The sequence below is a fragment of the Microcaecilia unicolor genome, chromosome 4 (genome assembly GCF_901765095.1).
Source record: "Microcaecilia unicolor chromosome 4, aMicUni1.1, whole genome shotgun sequence".
Lineage (NCBI taxonomy): Eukaryota > Metazoa > Chordata > Amphibia > Gymnophiona > Siphonopidae > Microcaecilia > Microcaecilia unicolor.
In genome coordinates, this window is record NC_044034.1 from 254,813,379 (window position 1) to 254,831,386 (window position 18,008).

The 18,008-nt window shown below is 41.6% G+C and overlaps 1 protein-coding gene across 6 annotated transcripts in view; it reads left to right on the forward strand.

Annotated features, from left to right (window-relative positions):
* Positions 1–18,008, forward strand: part of MAP4K4 (mitogen-activated protein kinase kinase kinase kinase 4) — a 400,740-nt gene that overhangs the window by 337,918 nt on the left and 44,814 nt on the right. For 4 of the 6 annotated variants that reach the window (XM_030201435.1, XM_030201437.1, XM_030201440.1 and 1 more), the window contains 3 exons: positions 3,072–3,247; positions 7,168–7,288; positions 8,247–8,432. In XM_030201435.1, coding sequence (XP_030057295.1) covers positions 3,072–3,247; positions 7,168–7,288; positions 8,247–8,432 — 483 coding nt within the window. The remainder of the gene's footprint in view (positions 1–3,071; positions 3,248–7,167; positions 7,289–8,246; positions 8,433–18,008) is intronic. The other 2 variants (XM_030201438.1, XM_030201441.1) reach the window with 1 other exon arrangement.

Genomic DNA, 18,008 nt, shown 5'->3' on the forward strand with positions numbered 1-18,008 from the left:
TGTTTGTTAAATTTGATAGGAAACGTTTTCTGTAGTTTCTCCTCTTGATGTGGGCTAGAGGGTAATAGTTTTGGATGATTATTATGGCTAATTGGATGGTTTTTGCCTTCCTTTCTTAATTCATGTGGAGTGGAGTGGCCTAGTGGTTAGGGTGGTGGACTTTGGTCCTGAGGAACTGAGTTCGATTCCCACTTCAGGCACAGGCAGCTCCTTGTGACTCTGGGCAAGTCACTTAACCCTCCATTGCCCCATGTAAGCCGCATTGAGCCTGCCATGAGTGGGAAAGCACGGGGTACAAATGTAACAAAAATAAAAAAAAAATAAAAAATGTGTACTGAAATGTAAATTTGAAAATTCTTAATAAAAAAGAAGAGAGAAAATTGTTGAAAACATGACAATTTAAGAAATACTTTAGTTGATCAGTTGTTGGATTTTTTTTTTTTTTTTATGTAATTGTGTTTTTCCTACTGAATTGGTGGCCTTTGTGAACTGGTAAACTGCACAGAGCTCATGGTTCAGATGCAATATATGATGTGTTTTTAAAATGCATTAAAATTCTCATATGTTGTTTAGTGGTGATGCACTTACTGAGGTTGTCCATATTATACTAATTTACTGTCCAAAGGTTTTGTGCAATTATGAGCTTTAAGAAGGGAGAAATGGTCTTGTTTGTACTGTGGTTAAGGAGAGGTGAAAGAATGTGTTGGAGACATTCATCTGCCACTGGCTGAATAATCTTGGGCAAGTCATTCTATGTCTCTAAGACAAAGTTGAAAACGAGACATTGACCATAATCTAACTTTCCTTGTTTTCAATTTGTATACTTCTGTTTCTGGTAGAAAATGCTTTTTTTTTTTCCCCCCCCTTTAAATTAAAAAACAAGTTCCCACAGTTGCAGTTTGGGGTGTGATTTATTTGATCATTTTTGAATGCATATGGTCTGTGTGGATAAGTTTCTCAGATATAACTGAATTTAGATATTTCCTAACCAGGGCTGCCGAGAGACTAGGCCAGGCCCAGGGCAAGGCCGCCCCCCATCGCTCCCCCTGCCGCTGTAGTCCCTGGTCTCACCTGCCTGACTCCACAGCTCTGGGCCCCCTGCATTCGAAGAGGCAGTCGCAGATCGCCTCCCTTCAGGCCTTCCCTCCCTGTGTCCCGCCCTCATCTGATGTAACTTCCGGTTTCCGTGAGGGTGGGACACAGGGAGGGAAGGCCCGAAGTGAGCCAATCTGCGACTGCCGCTTCAAATGCAGGGGGCCCAGAGCCGAGGAGGCAGGCAGGTGAGACCGGAGACTGCAGCGCAGGCGGCCTGACCCCAGCACCGGGCCCCCCTTGGCGGCCTAAGCCCGGGGAATTTTGTCCTGTTCCTAACATAAGAAACCTGCTACAGAAACACTAGGGGGCCTTTTTACCAAGCTGCGGCGTGCAGCAATTTGGCCCTACTGTGGGAGTCCTGCGCGTGGTATTTCTGGCTTCCAAAAATTATTTTGAATTTTTTAGTACTGGGGGCTTACCCGGGGGTAATCAGGCACCACCATTCGCTGCTCTGTTACTGCTAGGTTAGAGTGGAGCCCTTACTGCCTCCTAAATGGGAGACAGTAAGGGCTCCCCCTGGAAATGGCTGCATGGCAAGTGTTACACTTATGTACCACCATTTCCATTAAAAAAAAAAGTCCTTTTATAAGTGGCAGTAAAAGGAGACCTCAGTGCGCACTGATGCCACCACAGGGGTCCTTTGGATAAAACAACCCCTAAAAGAAGCTATATTTTCTCAATTACAACCAGACTATTGACTCCATTATACAAGGAAAATATTGTCTGAGAGGTAGATTTAAATAAGTAGCTTTGTGAAAAAATTTTGAGACTTTATTCCTGTGTTTTCTTTCATTATCGCAGACATTTATGTTTTTTAACTTAAAAATGTAACTGTGTTTTCCTAAATTAAGTTACTACTAGTTTCTTCAATTTTTTTTCATTTGTTTTTCATATATTCCATCCTTCATATGTCTTGGACCAACCTTGGCTTGGTACCACCATATAATCAAATGACTGCAATACTGAATACTGCAGGGAGAAGTGGTAAGCATTATTGTGTGCACGCATTTATGAAAAAAAACTGTTATAAAGGGTTTTGAAATAGTAGATTTCTCATCGTTATGAAATATTTAGAAAATGTTAGGATACAGGGTAGGGATGTATGAGAAACTTGATAACTCTTTTAGTATTGTTCCTCAGAATTAGTTCTAATTTCATTCCATTAAAAGAAAATGCCCATTCCGTAGCATCCTTACCAGGCCAGTCCAGAACCTGTGGGTTGTTTCTGTTGATCAGTAGTCTGGACTGGTCTGGTTGGGAGTAAAGGAAAGAAAATTAGCAGGTAAGATTTTTCTCCTTGCCAGAAGATTTTTGTTGTAATTTTTTGATACATTGTTTATATATGTTCAGATGAAAAAAATGTGCCTATATAAGGCCAGAAACAAATTCTAATAAATTTGACAAAATGTTCTAAATAGCCATGAGGGCCCAGTATTCAAAACAATTCTAGTGTGCAGGACAGGCTCCTGCCTGCTGACATTGTGCTGAGTGGGTCAGGATGGATATTCAGTAGCACTTTCCCTAGCAATATTGCTGAATTTGCTCCCCCCCCCCCCCCCCCCCCCTTTTCCCATGGTCCTGTCTAGGGCAGAATCTGAGTAGAGTTGGAAGTTAGGCACCAATGATAATCAGTGCCAGTACCTGCTTAGATAACTGGACAAGTAGGAACACTTAAATAGCAGCCCTAATTTTGCTTTTGCCTGTGGGTATGGTACTAAATATTGACCATTCTCGCATAACTTCCAGGCATTGCCAAATATGGCCAGGCTTTGAATATCTGGATCTATTGTAGCTGGTGGTGGTTGGTGTTAAAAAAAAAAAAAAAATTGAGTATCACTAGCTGAACATTGACCCAGAAGTTTTTGTCCCCTTAGTACATGAGTCATCCAGCTGTGACATGGGGATCAATGCATTGTATCTGTGTATGTACTCCTGTACCTTTGTCAGTGATGATGATATGGCTGTTTCTTTTCTAGGATTTAACTGCACTAGCAAAGGAACTACGAGCTGTTGATGATGTACGGCCTCTTCACAAAGTGACAGATTACTCATCATCCAGTGAGGAGTCTGGGACAACAGATGAAGAAGATGATGACATGGAGCAAGAAGGGGTGGATGAATCAACCTCAGGACCCGAAGATGCCAGAGCAGTGTATGTATGCTCCTCTTGTTCAAAGGTTTTTGATTTTTAAGCCTATGCTTTCTTAACATAATATTTTCTTTGAATCTTGTTAGTCTGAAGTGCAAAAATAGCCACATATTTCTTCAGGAAATATTTTTGTATTAGGTATAAAGAGCTTTAATATTTAACTTAAGTAACTTGTTTAAAGTCTCAAGACAGTAGTGAAATTAGTATGAGCAGTGTTATATAGAATCTGAGCGTAAAGTTTTCTGGAAACTAAGTATTCCAAGGTCACTGTAGGTGAAGAACCCGGTAATTTAAAGCTGAGCTGGCGCTTAAACGGCGAAAGGGGTCAGTCCTTGAAACAGCCCTATAATAGGGCGAAACGTGCATGTCGGGCATTAACATCAGCCTCTGGGTCCAATACATCTAATTAAGATGAATATTTGAAATTATATACAAATAAGACATAAAGTTTAAAAAAAAAAAGTAAACACACAAATAAATCATGAAAATTGTGAACTGATGAAGAATTATGTGCAGGTTCCATTGCCATTATTAAAGATTGGCAGTGTGCACAACTGAGGTCACGAAGAAGGAGATATGTATTAAATGATTGATGGATGACGTATGGTGGTAAAGAAGTGAGGTGGTGGGAATGAATTACAGATACAAATTATAGACATAATCATACCATCCATTGAAAAATCCAATTATATATGTATAAAATATTTTATATGTATAAAATTTAAAAAAAAGAATTTTTGTGACACATACTATAGAAGGTCATAATTATATGTATGTGTCTATAACACTCGCATAAAGATAAAATTATATATGAAAAAATATATATATATTTGTTTAGATAACCACATAAAATCACACTGCAAAGGACATAGGAATTGAGGGGATATATAATACAGCATGAAAATGCAAAACAGTCACACTTGTAAAAGACGTTATAAGTATACATACCAATAAATTGACGTGTATAGATTATTCATCTGAGCCTGTCAAAAATTAGGTGCATTGAGCTACATCAGTTGAAAAAAAAAAAAAAAAACGGACAACAGTGAATGATTGTGTATTGAAAAAAACTGTAATTTCGTGTTACAAGAACATATTTCACCGCATATGTCATAAGGATAGGTGATAGCAATACTGCAGTCAAAGGATAACCGTAAAAAAGGAGGTGAAAAAGAGCCACCGCTGTGAAGAAAATGAAGAGATACTGAGATCCTGAAAAAAAATTCCAGCGTTAAAACATAAGAAACTGAAAATAGAGAACCAAAAAACAAAAGAAAGAGACCCGAGCTACTTACTACCAAAAAAAAGGAAAAACCAGCATAAGAGAAAGTACATACCTACGTAGTGCAGTCCACAATCCACAAGGAGAGAGTGAACAAACTAAATCGGTGCTCCAGTTGCGTGCCAAAATTTGAACTGAAAGGAAATGACGTGAACCACCGTCACTATCCATCACTGATGTTTGCAAAAAGGCTAAAAGTACATGGGAAGCAAATGAAAACAAAAAAGTGAAATATAAATTAAAAATAGCCAAAAAGAAAAGGGTGGTACCAAATATATAAATATATATATATATATATATATATATATATATATATATATATATATATATATATATATATATATATATATAAAATGCAAGTGGAAAATAAAAAATTGTGGGTATTTTCCTGTTCCTGCGGGGTTTACAATTTAAGTTTCTACTTGAGGCAGTAAAAGGTTGAGCCCATTTTACTAAAGCTTAGCGTAAATTCTAAGAAGCCTATAGGTATATAACGGACTCCTTAGCACACAATGCTGTCTGTTAGTACGCCCTAAGCTTTAGTAAAAGGGCCTATAAGTGACTTGCTCATTCAAGTAGCATCAGCAGGATTTGAACCTGGCTTCCCTGGTTCTTTGCAGCTCTAACCATTAAGCTACTCCTCCCTGAAAAGAGAGAGAAGAAAATTGCTATGTAAAATTATCCAACATGGTCTTATTTTATCTAGTGAGCCTGTCTCATGAGTGCAAAATCTGAGTCATGCAGCCATTATATTATAAGCCATACTTAAGCCTTTCCACACCCAATCAAGAACTTATAATATTTAAACTAACTATAAGCTCTTGAGAGGATCAGACTGTAATCTCCAGTTATTTGATAGAGAAACTATAGAATACTAGCATAGCAATGAAAATTTGCATCTATAAGTTCAGCATGAGCACTGTAGATCAGGTGGTTGTGCACCTAAGTTCCAGTAATATGCACATAACATAGTATTCTCTGAATTACAAATGAGTCCTTTGTGTGCTCAGCCCATACTCTGTCCTTCTGTTCACCTACCTGTAAAATACATGCTATGTCAGATGTATGTGTATCGACAGAATAATGCTTAAGTAGAATTTTAGTATGTATGTGTGTATGTGCACATATATATGCTGTTATTGTAATGAGTTATGCATGTAATTGACAGGTAGCTGCAGGGGCGGACTGAGAGTGGTCTGGGCCTCCTGCCCAGATGCTGCCTGACACCCCCCCCCCCCCACTACCTCTGTGCTACTGCCCCGGTCCTACCTGTAGGGGGGGAAGCATGTTCTTTCCTGCCCGCTGCGCTGCCACTGTTTTCATAATGGCATCTGAGACTTCCTGCAGTAGTCTCCCGGGTCTCGACAGTCTCACGAGACTTCCGCAGGGAGTCTCGGCCGCCATTTTTAAAATACAGCGATTCCAGGCAAGGGGAATAGCGGCAGCACAATGGGCAGTAAAGAACATGTTCCCCCCTGCAGAGGCTGCTAGATTACCAGCAGTGCGCCTTTAAAGGTAGGACCAAGGAGGGGAGTAGTGTGCGGTGGGCATCCAGGCAGAAACTCTGAGTCCCCTAGAGCCTCTGGGCCCTCGGGCACTGCCCAGTTGCCCAAATGGTCAGTCCGCCCCTGGGTAACTGTTAGCACATACTTTATAAAATTACCCTCATAGTGTAAAATGCAGGACAGTCCTTCCTGGCTGTTGGATTTCTGCCTACATCTTAGTAGTAAGTTGCTAGATATTTAAGATTGCTAAGAGAGTTGCGTAACCTAAGGCAGTGGTTCTCAGTTCAGGCTTCGGGATACACCTAGCTAGTCAGAGTTTGGGTACCCACAATGAATATGTATGTGAGAGATTTTCATGCACCACCTCCACTGTATGCTAATGTATCTCATACATATTCATTATGGGTACTCTGAAAACCTTATCAGCTAGGAAGGACAAGGTTAAAAAAACGTCATTTATGGTAAAGTGCTTTAAATTTATTCGGACTATATTTCAGTTTGACGGCCTATATGTGGATAACAGTAAAACTATTGATAAGGACAGGGTTACTCCAAAGATTAATTGATTTTTATGAAAAATTTCCCTGTTGTCCTTTTATTTGAGATACTGACCAATAACACAAATAATGTGTTTCTTTTGAAACAGTTTAAACCAAATAATTAGTACTTCTTGTCTTTTAAGACAAATATACAATCTATTAATTTACCTACAATCTGTCTTCTCTGCAAAATTTTAAATTACAGAATTTCTCATCAAACCAGTCTTCACTCATTAGTACAGATAGCTTCTGTTCTCAGCACTCCTGCAAGTTTGAGACCTTGCTTTGCAATAAATCTGTACTTCTAGAAGATTCTAATCTCCTTTGATTAACGCTGTATTTAGTCTGCCAAAGTGATCCTCTCAGCTACTTTCTCTTCCTAGCACTCCTTCGTTAACTCTTATTCAAATCAGTATTGCAGTTTGTTTGCACCTTTTCAAAGCAAAAAAACTCTGTAAGGCAATTAAACCCAGAAATAACCTAAATCTATTTCTTTTTAAGCAAATTTCATTTCAGTTTGATATGCAGCAATATAGTAGTTAGGAAGAGCTAACTTAGGACTGGGTTGTAATATTTTGTTTTTCATTTGCTAAATAGGTCATCTCTGAATCTAAGCAATGGAGAGACAGAGTCTGTGAAGACCATGATTGTCCATGACGATGTAGAGAGTGAACCAGCAATGACTCCTTCCAAGGAGGGCACTTTAATTGTCCGACAGGTACCACAGTTTCCCCCCTCATGAATAACCCTGTCCTTTACCATTAAACCACTCATTCATTGGTGCCAGTTGACTTGCATCATGCATGTTGTCTTTATTTGCAGTAGAGAGGTAGTAGTGGCAGCTTTTATGAGCAGACATTAGTTTGCATGTTCAGAAGTTTAATGGCATCTCTGCCCTCTGGCTGCTTACAGTGTTTGCATGCTTGACTCTGATGCTCATACTGCTGCCTCTAGATCCTCCAAACAGGTTAAAGCAACCAGGTAACCATAATGCAAGCAGTCTCGATCAAATTGTCTTGCAAATTTTTCCCCCGTTAGTGCAGTTGGTTTTCAGACTTCATTTTGTGTGGGGTTTTTTTTTTTTTAGTTAGGAAAAATCTGCCATACTTTGGATGTCTGAAATTGTATTGAAACTAACTCCTGCAATGAGCGCTGCTTGAATGACAGACTTGTTTTCAATAGTCAGATTTTGTCCATGTTCAGAATTTAGATTAACTTCTTAAATAGCAATATAATGCTTGCAAACTTAAATGTAAATACTTAATGCTTGAAGTTCAAGTAGGTAGTTAAGGACATTTTTTTTTTTTTTTTTTAGATATTTCAGTTTCCATTGTAAATTGATGCAGAGCAACCACAAAAGTAAAGATGACAAAAAAATGCCCTTTAATTTTTACCAGTACACGTGTACATTAATAAGATAACAAAACTTGTACTTGGATGAACCAAGTTACTTTATTGAGCAAAAAAAAAATAAAAATGCCAAAATACAGTGTGTCATGGAGCAGTGAAATCATAGCTCTGTTGTCCTCTGACTAGGGCATCCAGGTATGAAGTATCTGTTTCCCGTTGCTTTCTTGATACGGGTTGTAAAATACAAAAACGGAATTTAAGTTGTATTAGGGATGCAGGCTTTAAGCAGCACTTGAGCAAGACAAGTGTACCTGTTTTTTCTACAGAGTACAGTTGACAAAAAGCGTGCCAGCCATCATGAGAGCAATGGCTTTGCCGGTCGTATTCACCTCTTGCCAGATCTCTTACAGCAAAGCCATTCCTCCTCCACAACCACTTCCTCCCCATCTTCCAGCCAGCCGACACCCACCATGTCCCCACAGACACCCCAGGACAAGCTAACTACTAATGAGGTATGTCTCGGATCACAGCTGGCTGCTTTATAGGATTATAAAAATAATGCCTAATAGTTTAGCAGTGAACCTCTTGCCGTCTCCCCACACTGTGTTCCGACTTCTCTCCAACCAAATAACACTTTTCTGGTCTCTAAGATACTTAACTCTGTAGACTAGTAGTTAACTTCAGTGTTACCAATGTAAGCTTTTTTTTTTTTTTCTTTTTCCTGGTCACTCAATTGCATGGCTTATCCTTCCCGTTCCCATCAAACTGGTTATGCTTAGATCAGTAAGTTGGTTTTTTTTGTTTTGTTTTTTAATTTTTAAAATTTTTTAAAACATTTTATTATATATTTTAAAAGAAAGGGTATAGGATCTGTGAAGTGAAGGCCAAGAACACCTCTCTTTCTCCTACATTTCTTAAAACTTCCTTGAGGCTTGGCATGGGAGTAAAAGGCTTGGGACTCATTTCCAAAGCACTTAGAAAGTTCAATAGATTACTATGGGGCTCATTTTCAAAAGAGAAAAATGTCTAAAAAAAAAAAAGGTGATACAAAACAGCATTTGGACGTTTTTCTCACAAAAACATCCAAATCAGTATTTTCAAAACCTATTTTTAGACATTTTTCTAGGGGACATGGGGGCATTTCATAGGCAGGATTAGGGCGTGCCTAACCCATGGATGTTTTACAGCCATAATGGAACAGAACAAAAAATGCCCAGGACTAAAAGCAACACGTTTTGGTCTAGACCTGTTTTTAGAACGAATAAAGCACAAAAGGTGCTCTAAATGGCCAGATAACCAATGGAGGGAATCAGGGGTGACCCCGTCCCACTCCCCAAAAATGTGAATAAAAATATGACTTAACCAGCCTCTATGACAGCTGCAGATGTTAGTCGGGTCTGTTAGAGAAGCATGCAGGTTCCTGGAGTAATGTAGTGGTCGATGCAGTACAGAGTGGGATCCCAGATCCCTTTCTCCCTCTGTCACACTTGTGGAAACTGTACCCCTACTGTACCCATATATAGGTGCCCCCTTCACACATAAGGGCTACTGTAATGGTGTACAGTGGGGGACATTGGGTTTTGGGAAGGATCAGGGCACAAGATAAGGGAGCAAAGGTGAGATGTGTACATGGGAGCATTTTTATGAAATGCACAGAAGCGCCTTCTATGGTGCCCCATTGCCTTCCTGGGATGTCTGGGGGACCAGTCTACTAAAAATGCTGGGTCCTCCTACATCCCAGTGGCATGAATCTCTACATTTTACACCTATTCATTTTTTTTTTCTTTCAAAAATCGACCAAAAAACAAAACATCCAAATCACAAAACCTTATTCAAAGTATTTTTGAGAAAAAAGATAGGTCTTTCCTATTCGGATTTTGGATGTTTTGTGCAAAACGTCCAAATCACACTTAGACATCATATCAAAAATGCCCCTCCATGTAATTTTGTAAGTCTAAGTGCTTTAAATAAGCATCTTAGTATGTTAGTTTTGAGGTTTGTTTTCAAGTACCTCCTTGTTTTTGGATTAACCAGATATGTAAATTTTGTTCAATAGCTCAGATGAATGCTGATTTATTTGGTATTCATTATGGATAGTCAGATCTGTTTTGGAGTACTCAAGACTGGATTTGGAATCCATCGACTTACTAGAATTTTGCTGGCCTGAGAAAGCAGCAGTGGTTTTTGTTTTCAGCATTAGTTTGCAGACCAGAAGGTGTCCAAAATTTAGTAGGAAAAAACTGTGCTTTGAACTAGTAGGTGGGTAAGGAAAAATGAAGTGGAAGGTAGTTTTCATGCTGGTATTAGTAACTGGTGACCTAATCATTAGACCATTTGTTTTCACAGGCTTGCTTTGTTAATCATTCAAATGGTGATGCTTGGTTTTATTTCTGACTAGTGGAACCCAGCCCATTTCCTCAATAATGAAACAGGCCCTAGGAAGGCTGTCTTGTAAGCGATTTTTTTTGTCTCTTCCCTCCCCTCCCCTCCATGCCCAGCGATCCTTCCCTTCCCTCCCCTCCTATCCCATCCCCTCCCCTCCCTTCCATGTCCAGCGATTCTCCTCTTCCCTGTCCTCCCATCCGTGTCCCGCGATTCTCTTCTCTGTCCTCTCCTCCCATCCCATCCATGTCCATCGATTCTGCTCTGCCCTGCCCTTCCCTTGATGTGCCGCGATTCTCTCTGCCTTTGTACCTCATCGTTTTCTGGCTGGCTTCCCTTCCATTGGTAACATCCTGACGTCAGCTTGCCTCCAGCATTCCCTTCCCTCTCACTGTTCTGCCCTCTGACGTCATTACGTTTTGACTCGAGGGCGGGGCTGTGAGGGGGAATGGAACGCTAAAGGCTGGCTGACATCATGAGATGTTACGAAGCCAGACAGCGATGGAACGTTTGAGGTGCAAATTATTATATAGGATAAGTGGTTTATAAAATGCCAGTGTAGTAGAGGCTGTGGGATTGGATTGTGAATCACAAAAAGAGGTTACTGAGTGCTGACATGTTCTTGATACATTCAAAGTGCATTAAATTTAGATTTTGTATCATAAGGGATCACTTTACAAAAGCAATTTACTTGACTATAAACCATTTCATCTGCATTATCTGGAAATTGCACTTTCTTGGTTTGGTTGAAAATTTTGTGCATTGTTCTACCACATGCATTTTTAGCTGCATTGAGAGGACAAGCAGGACAACAGTGCTCACAAGTAAGGTGATGTTGTTCTGAAAAAACTCGGGCCAGAGTATTTGGAAGTAAAGCTTCAGAGCTTTCAAGAATGCTCTGTTGAGATGTGCAGGAGTTCCCACATTGAGGAGGCCCCATGCAACACAGTTTCAACTTATTTTTGTGGACTTAAACTGACATGATTTATAAATTCTTGGGGCTTAATGAATTGGTGAAATCGGCTGAACTTCTTTTGTCACACTGGGACCAAATCAATACATTTTCCTACATTCTGGAAATCCCTTAGGTTTTGCCACGAAACGCCTAGCCACCCGCCTGGGGTTTCCCCGAAGCCACTTGGAGGGTTTATCCCCAGCACAGCTTAGATTCGCCTGCACCTGCCACTTGTGCTCTACACTAGCGCCCTTCTCCTGTTGACTGGGTTCCTACTGCCTCTGGGTGAGTCTCCTGCTCTCAAATTGTCCCCAATGATTTGTAGGTTACTGGGGCTACTCTCTCCCAGTGGTCCGACAGTTCCCAGAAAGCACTCACAGACCCAACACACAAACCACCGAGATTCTTTATCAGTCCAGACAAAAAGGCAATAAATATTGTCTATTGTCTTGAATAATGAACAAAAAATGTGCAATCAGCAAACAGGTAACTTTAATATGGATCAATTATAACACTAAGTAAACACTTGTTTACTTTCTAAAAAGTACCTGGGAAGATCAGGACATATAGCTACTCAGGTTATCAAAGGTAACTGTTTACGCAGGGCTCCAGCAAAGAGATCTGTCTCTCTTCTTCCTGGCTAAGACTGGAGCAAAAGCCACTATTTTCCAAATGAAAATGAGCTCCTGGGCCAATCAGAGCCCAGAACAAGAACACTTCAAAAATATGCTGCTTCTTGCTTCCTGTTTGTGTGCTGAAACTAGAGAAAAGAACATTCATTTCTCTAATAGCTTTACAGCAAAGAAACACCACCTGCTGGCCAAATAGGAGAAATACACTTCAGGACATAATGCAGGAAAATATCCAATACATTTTACAGGCTTAAAACACACTGGGTTTTTTTTTTTTTACTAAAGCTTAGCTCGAGTTATTTGCAGCAGAGCCCATAGGAATAAAATGGGCCCTGCTACAGGTAACTTGAGGTAAGCTTTAGTAAACAACCCCCACTATTCCTTCACAGGTTTTCTGGCTGCTTTCTGTTTTCTTAATTTTTGCTTAGCTGTTTCTTCAGCTGCTTTTCGTCCAGTGTCCCAGAAGAAACACAGTGGCTTTGCTAGTTGTGTTAAAATATCTGCACCTGTGGGTTATGCCTATTGTCTGAGCTTCACCACAACATCCCTAGCTTGCAAAAAGATACAGGATATCAAGAGATAAGTAACTGCCATGAGACAAACATTACTTCATCAGTGCAAATGTAGGTTCAAACAATCCTGGTAACTGTGGCAGTATCTGGAGACTTAAAAGGGCCTCTGGAGCCAGAAAAATAATGAAAACTGAGAGAAACAGCACTAGGGGGATACTGTAAGGGTAGAAAAACAAGAAAGTAATGAAAAACACAAGAAAAATACCTGCAGGGAAGGCACCACAAAAGTCAAAAGGTTTGATGCACTGAGAAGAGATCTCTGCTCTGTGGAAAATTGAAGGCTGCTGGTTCATGCTTGCATTTTGGGTGGGAAGGCATCTGCGCTTGCGTGGTTGGGATGCTACCAAAGGCTTCTTAAAGAAACAGTATGCTGGGCAGTGTCCACACCAAGCTTCATTGGATGACGTCACTCAGTTGTGGGAATATTATGGCCTTCTTGTCCTCGTAGAGTGTAATATATCCTAATCTATTATAATAAAACTCACCCTCAACGTTCTGAGGACACTGACGTCAGTGAAGCCAAGCCACTGACAACAGTTCCTTCAGGTTCGAAGGTTCGTGGTGGTAAAGCCACCAGGCCCCCGCCATCGCGTCAAACGTCATGACATCGAGGGCGGAGCAAACGTTGAGGGTGAGTTTTATTATAGTAGATAAGATGCACCGATGCAACAAGCCGCAGAAGCTCTCTGCCACCATTTGCTAGGAAGTTCACGTTTACCTGCTGCTTCACATACCCGGCCTGAAACACCCTAAGCCCGCCCGCACCGCAGCAAACCGACCAATGGCACTCTGAGGCACCCGAGCGCTCCCGCTGCCACAAACACCGCAAACCCCCAAGCCCGCCCGCACCACGACCACTGGCACTCTGAGGCACCCAAGCCCTCCCGCTCGACTCAAACACCGCGAAACCGCCCCTAGCCAGCGAAACGAAACCGCAGTTGGCTGATCGCTCAAACTTGCAGCACGGAAAAATACAAAGCCCGCAGCAAAGCAAAGCGACCACTGGCACTCTGAGACACACGGGACGTCCCGCTGCCACTCACATAAGCGAACCCGCCCGCAGCCAAGGAAACAGAAAACCAGCTATCTTGCTGTGCACACAGGAGAAAAAAAAAACAACAGGTAACAGGAAAGTCTTCCCCCTCACTCCTATAGACTGACCCTTCCCCCGCACCACACTCCAAGTTAAACCCCCCCCCCCCCCCCCCCCACTTCCACTTTTTGACATACAGACACGACCAGACAGAAACACAAACAAGGGCAGCTACACTACCACTCAGACTTGCAAAAACCAAACCCACCCCCCCCCCCCACCCCGTCACTGTCACAACAGACACAATTTCAGTATAACAGAGACACACTCACACACCTGCACCCCACACCACCCACTCCCCCCCCCTTTCCCCACCAAAAAACAAAAAAAACCACACACATTTATTGACATTAACACTTCCACATTCCCAGCCTGAACGATGGTGTGAGGGAGCCTGCCTGACCGTGGGACTGGGAGGGAGGGAGGGAACCAACCTGAACAAGGGAGGGAGGAAGGAAGGAAGGGGGCCCACGACCATGACAGGTGGAGGTAGGGGAGGCCACGACCCTGAAGCTGGGAGGGGAGAGCGGAAGAAAAACTGGAGGGGGTCGGGAAAGGGGGAAGGAAGATGGGGGAGGGGGAAGGAGGCCGGGAGATGGAGGGGGGCCCCTGCCACACACTCTGTCTTTCTCACACACACACAAACACACACACACTCGCACATTCACTCTGTCTCTCTCACACCGTCTCTCTCTCACACACTGTCTCTCACACACACTCTGTCTCACACTGTATCACATTCACTATGTGTCACACAGTCACTCACACACTCTCTTGGTCTCATACACTCAGTCTCACAGAGAGTCTGTGTCTCACACACACTCTCTCGCACACACTGTATCTGTGTGAAACACTGTCTCACATACACACTTGCACACACTCTCATTCTCACACACACACACACACTCTCTCTCTCACAGACACTCACACCCAGACTCTCTCTCTCACACACACACACTTGCACATCCACTCTCTCTCTCTCTCTCTCTCACACACACACAGTCACTCTCTCAAACATACACACTCCGTGGAAAACCTTGCTAGCGCCCGTTTCATTTGTGTGAGAAACGGGCCTTTTTTACTACTAATAAATGTACTCTGCTGTTTTGGTTCAAAAAGTGTTGCACAGACAAGCTGCTCAAGGCATGTGACTTATTTTGTTGTTCTACTAAGCCTGGATTTTTAAGATAATGCACTGTAGTATGAAGGCATGGACCCATAATTTAGCAGTATGCACATTTTTATAGAGATTTTAGTAATTACAACTGGCACAGCATATATAACAGCTATTTAGAAAAGGCTGTTTTGATGGCAGGTGCAAATATGAGAGGTTTCTATATATATATACACATACACACACATTTTTTGGAGTGCATTTATTATTGTGTAGGGTATGTTTTGGCTTAGCAGTGATTTCCTTTTTGTTTGAGAGTTTTGGAGTTATTGGTTTTTTTATACATGTAGTTAAGCAGTTTAAGGCTGCTTTTTTTCAGGCCTTAAATTGCTTAGCTGTACAGATAGCTAAATGGATAGCAGCAATATTTGCCTGCCACTTGTTATGCCCTCACACTGCCCTAACTCCACCCCACTACTGTCCGGATAGTGCCAAGGTGATTAGAGGGCTTTTCACGGCACTGTCTAGATAACGCCACGTTAAATCTATGAAAAGGGAACTTGGATGTTTAATGGTGACCACTCAGGGCCAGATGCACTAAACAGTCGTTAGAGCCCTTCCCTTACTGATTCCCTTAGCGAATCGGTAAGGAACGGGCATGCATTAAGGAAAGGGAATGCAAATGAGCTGCTCGTAGCTCACTTGCATTCTCTATTCCATCATTAAACAGTCGGCCAATCGGCCGGTCGAGCATGCGCAGAGCAGCCAAGCGTTATGTTGGCTGCTCTGCACATGCCAAATACGCCTCCCTGTGCCGCCCGAAGACGCTGCGCTGCTCACCCCCTCTGATGCGGCTCGATCCAGAAGACAGTGCAGTTGAGGACGACCATCCAAAAAAAAAACGTCCATTTTGGCCATCATCCCCCCACCCCCGGCAATAATAAAAACGTCTTTTTTGGCAATGCTTCACTCAGCTGAGAGACCTGGAAGTCCCTGAGCCAATCACAACGTGTTTAGCTGAGCTAAACGCGCTTTGATTGGCTCAGAGACTTCCAGGTCTCAGCTGAGTGAAGCACTGCCAAAAAAGACGTTTTTATTATTGCGGGGGGGGGGGGGGGGGAGATGATGGCCAAAATGGACGCAGGTCTTGCCCACACCGGCATCTCCAATCAGAACGATTTTGAAGAGGAAATTGTAGAGCTCATCCGAGTCCAGGGTAGCCGGAGACAGGGAGGACATTGTGCCGGTAGATCGCGCTCCTGGCTCCAGCAGCACATAGGCAGCTCCAGAGGAGGGATCAGCTTGTCCACCGCGATACAAAAACAAAGGGGGATGGGGAGTTATTTTGCAACACAGCTATAAGGAGGTGGAAAGAAGTTCACATTGACACTGCTAAAACTGACGTGGAGTTTCCGCACCTGTGAAAACTGACAACGCGGAACGCTATTTTTGTTGTTGTTACCTTTGTAGCAGTTCCCGCGCAGCCCCAACGAGAGGTACAGACCTCTCGTTAGATTTTCCAGCAGCAATCGGAAAAGGTTAGTGCATCTCATTACAGTAGGGTTTCTACACAATTTGCTCATCTGCATTCCGTTTTCGTTAGCTGCTACCGTTGTCGGAAAAAAAGTCTTTAGTGCATGCCAGTGTTTACTACTTGCTTGTTAATGGCTCGTTAAGTTTTAGTGCATCTGGCCCTCAGTGTGTAAGTCCATTAGTTGGATACAAACTTGGAGTGGATAGCAGATTTCATCTCTTCCTCCTATGCCCAAACAGGCTTGATTCTGAAATGGCATGCCAAAGCTCATAATTTGAGCCATGGCAACTTTGGTGGCCCTCTTGAAATCAGCCTCCATAAAAGAAATCAGCAAGGCTATGATATGGTCGTCTGTCCACACAATCATGCCCATGTCACATGCTTGTCTGGATATAGACTGCTGACATGACAGTTTGGTCAGAAGAGGTTTTTTAATGTTTGGAGTCCAACTCCATCTAAGCCCATTTTTTTCTTATTTTCATATTGGTTTTTTTTTTGTTTGTTTGTTTGTTTGTTGAAGATGGGCAAAAAAAGAGAGAAGAAAAAATGTTAAAATATTAGATGTTTTAACAGCAGGAGAGCACTTCTTCACAAAATGCATCATCACTACTGAATCTGGCTTCTCTATCTCACACCTATTTTACTGCTATTAACCACAATTAACCACAGCAAACCACTCTGTATATAAGTGCTATTAGTTTCTATGAAAAGCTCCCCAAGTACTTGCAAGTATCGACCTATTGCCTCTTTTGAATTGCTGAAATAATTTTCTTACATAAGCTGTACGTCACTGTGGGCGAACCTATATAACTTTGGAGGCAATATACCTTTCTCTCTCCCCTTCCCTCCTTCTATACATACAGAGTTTATGAGTTGGTAGTCTTCTGTGATGATATGCCACATCAGTGGAATAATGCACTAGCCTGACAGTTTTATTTGTATATCATTTCCCATATTTAACAAATTGATTTTTTTCACACATCATTATTTTTTTTTTTTTGCAGTGCACTGCTAACTATGCACTATACTTAACATGCATGTCTTTTCCATTGTGTTCACCATTGACATTGTTTTTTGTATGTGCTTATCTGACATGATAATGGAGGAAGGCACCATTTTGAAGAGAAGCTGATGTTTCCTTTTAAAAAATATAATGTCCAAGGCTTGATATTTCCATATCGTAGATTTTCATAGGTTCTCAAGTAGCAAAGGGGCCCTTTTGCTATAGTGTAGTAAAGTTTTGCAGTTATTGTGCAGTACTCCAAAATTTAAATGCAGTAACTGCAGAGCCCCTGTGTCAGCTGTTGGGCATGTTGCCGCATATGTCCATGCAGTTGATGCAGAAAAACATTTGGCATGCATATGCAGAGCAGTATCTGGCAGGAGTCTATTCAGTTCAACAATAATGGTGATTAGTCAACAAAAAGGATAAGAGAGTATCTTAATATATAAACACAAAAGAGCTTTTCTTTATATGACTTGCAAAGTACTTAATATAATGCTATATTGCTGTGAAGTGCAATGAAAGTATTAATGAGAGAGGGAAAAAGCCTCTGTGCCCAAACCTCCACCCAATATATATATTTTTTAATAGGGTATGGAGCAAATAACATGGGTCCACTTTCTTCATCGTCATAAAAAGCCCTTGTCTCTTTTTCTCCTTATTGCTAAGAACTTTGCAGGAATGACAACTCAAGGGATCCAGAAAAACGGAAGTGAAAAAAATACTTAGCTTAAACTTCTAAATAGTTTTTAGAAATAAGGAGTAAAAGAGACAAGAGTTTTTTTTATGCTGATGAAGAAGGT